General features: G+C 35.0%; 1 protein-coding gene across 1 annotated transcript; it reads left to right on the forward strand.

Moving 5' to 3' along the window:
- Positions 1 to 546: 546 nt before the first annotated feature.
- LOC139876777 (uncharacterized) lies at positions 547 to 4,179 on the forward strand. Its single transcript, XM_071864148.1, has 3 exons — positions 547 to 1,997; positions 2,688 to 2,949; positions 3,577 to 4,179. The coding sequence occupies exons 1-3, from the start codon at positions 781 to 783 to the stop codon at positions 3,790 to 3,792; spliced, it is 1,695 nt and encodes a 564-aa protein (XP_071720249.1). The 5' UTR covers positions 547 to 780; the 3' UTR covers positions 3,793 to 4,179.
- The last annotated feature ends 503 nt before the right edge of the window (positions 4,180 to 4,682 follow it).

The following is a 4,682-nucleotide window of genomic DNA, read 5'->3' on the forward strand; positions in this document are numbered from 1 at the left end:
CGCCTACAAAATTACATAAACTAGCCCGATTAATCAAACCCTCAATAGAGAAAATGGAATCCATGGGTTACACGTAAGTTACGTGTGTGAGCCTGTAGAAGATTAGCCAATCCCAACACGCTGGGGAGAATCTACAACGAAGAAAGAAGGATTTATTAGTTTCGTGTACTGTAATTGTTCGTTCGTGTGCAGCTAGGTAGGCTTGTAAAGTTATTTAGCCTGCTGCCTTGCTGCTTATTGTATATTCTTCATAATTTTAATATATTGCTTACTTTTCAAAAAAAAAAAAAAAAAATTATTTAATTTAAATTGCAATTTAAATTTAAAGTGATGAATAAAAAAAAGGGATTGGTGATTATGTATTACTGAGGCCGGTCGCCTCTGGGTTTCAAAAAAAGTTGATCTCTCCGCAAAATAAGTAAATAATTAAATAAATAAATAAATAAAAAAACAATAAAATTTAAATTATTTAAAACAAAAAAAAAACAAAAATATATATAAAATCAAAAAACTCAACGCACACTTCGCTCTGCTTCTCATTTTCCATCTTCAAATTCCCCCAATTTTTCCAAACAAACAAACCCCATTTCAATCTCAATCTTGCTTCCCAAGAAACCCAAAATCATCATCAAATCATTGAATAATTCTCACCAACTCTTCAAAATTCAAGAAAAAAAAATACATCATAAAAAGGTACGATTTTTTCCACTCTTCGTTTTAGGGTTTCGTTTGTATGTATGTATATGAATATACGTATCATCATCATCATATGTATATGTAATGCATCAAAAGAAATCTGAAGTTCAGATCGGAAAAGATAGCTCTGGTGTCTCTTCCGATTTCAACCCTAATCCTACTATTCTTTCTTCCCAATTTTCAATTTACCCCCCTCATAAATTCCCAATTTTTCAATCACCCCCTCGTCCTCCGTCACCGTCGCCGTCGCCGGAATCTTCATCTTCGTTGCTGCTTCTATCGTCGCCGGAAGATAATAGTAATAGTAAAGTTAAAAACTTTAGTGATGAGGTTGTTAGTACAACTGGAGTAACAACAAACCCTAACCCTAATTTTAATTCTAATCATCAACATCATATTGTAATTGATGATATTGAATTTGATCCGTTTGCTGCACCCACACCTAAATCTACTCCTCATAAAAGACCTCTGTTTTCTCAAACAACAGCAACTTCTTCATCTTCTAATCCATTTACAAAGTCACCAATTTTGTCGAATTTTTCTAAGAACTATCCGTTTTCGTCGAAACAACATTACTCTAAACGGTTTTGTAACACGAAAGCTGCTGTTTTTCATCTTCTTCATCGGTTACGACACATCCGCCGGTTACGGACCCATCTTCGGTTAATCTTGTTACTGTCTTTACCCTTTTTTTACTTCTTGGTTTCGCACCCTAGTCGTTCGTTCCTGCTCGATTTCTTATCGGCGTTTGCGTTTTCAACTGCGTTGTTGTTTTCGCTCAATCTTGCTTTACCTAGATTGCCTTCGATTCGATTGTTTCTTGCGAGATCTTTTCCACTTAAGCTGTATCCGTCATCACATTCGTCAAGATCACATTTACCTGTGTTTTGGTCAATTGGGTCGAGACAAAAAGGGGATAAAAGGGGTAATTCGGGTTGTTGGGTACAAGCATACAACAATGGTGATGTGTACGAAGGTGAATTTCACAAGGGTAAGTGTTCGGGTTGCGGGGTGTATTATTATTACATGAGTGGACGATATGAAGGTGATTGGGTTGATGGGAAATATGATGGATATGGTATGGAAACGTGGGCCCGAGGAAGTCGGTATCGGGGACAATATCGTAATGGTTTGAGACACGGGTTTGGTGTGTATAGGTTTTATACGGGTGATGTTTATGCGGGTGAATGGTCAAACGGTCAAAGTCATGGATGTGGTATTCATACTTGCGAAGATGGTAGTCGTTATGTGGGTGAATTCAAGTGGGGCGTTAAACATGGCCTTGGTCACTACCATTTCAGGTAAAGTTCTAATTTTGTCACAGTTTTTGGATTTGATTGTTTTTAATGATACATAATTGTTATATTTGATATTTGATGATCTGATGCACTCACTGGCACTTATTTGTTTTTTGATAAAAAAACAGTGTAGCTAATAACATTTACATACAATGTTATTTGGTGGTAACATTGTACATTTTTTCATGTACATTGATAATTGGAATGATAATTTGTGTTCTATTGTGCTAAGTATTCCCAAATGTTGTATGTTATGCAAGTATATTTTAGTGAATACTTTTTTTTTTTAAAAAGTGTTGTGAAGCCTTCTACTCTGCTCATTAATAAAGCTATGAAACCTTATGGTGGATCACTGGGCAAAAACCAAATCAAAGAAATAAAATTTTAAAAAAAGAATTGCAAAATTACTAAAATATCCCTGTGTATTAACCTGTGAACGTTACTGTTTACAGAGGCGTTAGTCATTAAACATTGTGCACAAATAGTATAGTACGTAATTTTGATTACATCAACTTGATTGTTGGTATGGTGTCTGCTTGAATTGTGAACTTGTGCATAATGTGCCAAAGTTGCAAAATTTAGTCATAAAGTAATGATAGTAATTTGAAGAACACATTTTCTTCAATGTTATGTTGATTGTGTAAGCATATATGATAAACGATTAATGGTGTTTTTTATATTTTTATGTTGTAGGAATGGGGATACGTATGCGGGTGAATATTTTGCAGATAAGATGCATGGTTTTGGAGTATATACTTTTGCAAATGGTCATAGATATGAAGGATCATGGCATGAAGGAAAAAGACAGGGATTAGGAATGTACACTTTTAGAAATGGAGAGACTCAATCTGGACACTGGCAAAATGGGGTGCTCGATGTCCCAAGTTCACAGAGTGCAATGTATCCTGTATCACCCGTTGCCGTTTATCATTCTAAAGTTCTTAATGCTATTCAGGTATTTCCTATTTCTGATGTGAATTGCATCTATTTAGTACTCACACTTCAAAATATATAGAAATAAAAAAAGTAGAGGTGTCAAAATGGGTGGGTATGACGATTTGATTAACGGATCAAAACCTGTCTGGATAATACTGTTATAGGTCAGTTTTAGTGTGGTTCAAGGGGTCCTACTTGAGTTGGATTGACTTGCAACCCTTTTATGTTTAGTTGTAGGTCAGTTTTATATGTCTATTTATAATTAATAAAGTTACCGTTGCTATAAGAAAGTATTTACAATAATAATCTCAATCGTTAAATAGTACGGAGTACTAACTGGGATGCTGTGTGCATCCAAGTACAATTTGAGCAGCTGTTAAATCGTTGACTTATTTACCTATTAGCTAATTTATTTGATTTTACCCATTATTGAGATAAAACGTGACCTACATAGTCGGGTACTAGTTGGTCGGACCTTGTAAGGACTAATTGGCCAAGTCGGACGCTAGTCGGCCGTTGACCTACTTTGACTTTCTCTGTATTTGACCTACGTTGACCGAATAAATACGACTTTGACTGACTAAATTTGACTTAAGGTAACTTGTGATAATTAGTGATGGATTTTTTTGTTGTTGTATGTAATCAGGAAGCAAGAAGAGCGGCTGAGAAAGCGTACGATGTAGCCAAAGTCGACGAAAGAGTAAACAGGGCGGTAGCAGGGGCCAATAGAGCCGCCAATGCCGCTAGGGTAGCTGCAATAAAAGCAGTACAGAAACAGATGCACCACCGCCCTAACAATGACGGACTTCCTATTCCAGTCGTGCAGAACTTTCATCGTCTATCAACTCAACTGTCGGTATGATAACATCATCATCTGGGCGGCATAGTTTTGTTTTGTTGTTCTGTTTTTAGTTTTCATGTCGTGTCTTTGCGTTTTTACTCCGAGAGACAATGAAGAGGGAGGGGGTGACGGTGGGGAAACTTGGTATTTGTGTTTGTGTTTTGTGTTTACTACTTGTAAAGGTTTTAGGGTTAGATTAGTAGTAAGTGTACTGGTGCCAATGGGAAGTTCAAAACTCATTATGGCATTTTATTATGTGTATTAACAAAAAATAACTACTGAATTACTATTACTGATGTTATAAGTCTGAATCTTAAGTTTCTTGGATCCTAGCAGGGGTGTAGTACTTAATGATGTACATTAGATTACTTTACGGTGTAATTAGTTATGTTTTTAATTAAGTACAACAAAGTGTTTAGCTTAATTTTCTTAATTTTTTACTTTTGCGTTATAACTTTATACTAGTTTATTTTAGTAACCTTTAAGAGGCATATGTAGTTAGAAGGGTATGTGATAGTCAATTTTACCTAGAGTATATCTAGTAACATGAATTTTTTAAATTTTTATATTATTTTATTTTATTTTTTGTTTTGTTAAAAAAATGAAAATGAAATGTATTAGTAGAATCAAATGAACTTTCATCAAAAGATGGAATCAACCAAAACGCAAACAAAACACGGAGATAATGAAACACAACAAAAGAGAAACAAAACCAAACTAAACCAACCTAGCAAACTACATTAATGGCTTCTCATTGTTAAAAAGAAGCTTGTTTTTTCCTACAAGTAATATGACCCATAGACTGGTGAACAGTGGCAGTGAGTGGCACACTGGCACCCTCAAGTATTTGTCAGAAGTACATGAATTGTAACTATTGTAAATGCTAAATGATCATATACATAGCATTGTAT

The sequence above is a fragment of the Rutidosis leptorrhynchoides genome, chromosome 11, assembly GCF_046630445.1.
Source record: "Rutidosis leptorrhynchoides isolate AG116_Rl617_1_P2 chromosome 11, CSIRO_AGI_Rlap_v1, whole genome shotgun sequence".
Taxonomy (NCBI): domain Eukaryota; kingdom Viridiplantae; phylum Streptophyta; class Magnoliopsida; order Asterales; family Asteraceae; genus Rutidosis; species Rutidosis leptorrhynchoides.

What these genes read in the sequence shown, in the direction of transcription:
- LOC139876777 (XM_071864148.1), top strand. Translation starts at nt 781, where the DNA reads ATGCATCAAAAGAAATCTGAAGTTCAGATCGGAAAAGATAGCTCTGGT. An exon ending in CTTGGTCACTACCATTTCAG is followed by an intron (nt 1,998 to 2,687) that starts GTAAAGTTCTAA and finishes TTTATGTTGTAG; the next exon opens with GAATGGGGATACGTATGCGG. An exon ending in AAGTTCTTAATGCTATTCAG is followed by an intron (nt 2,950 to 3,576) that starts GTATTTCCTATT and finishes GTATGTAATCAG; the next exon opens with GAAGCAAGAAGAGCGGCTGA.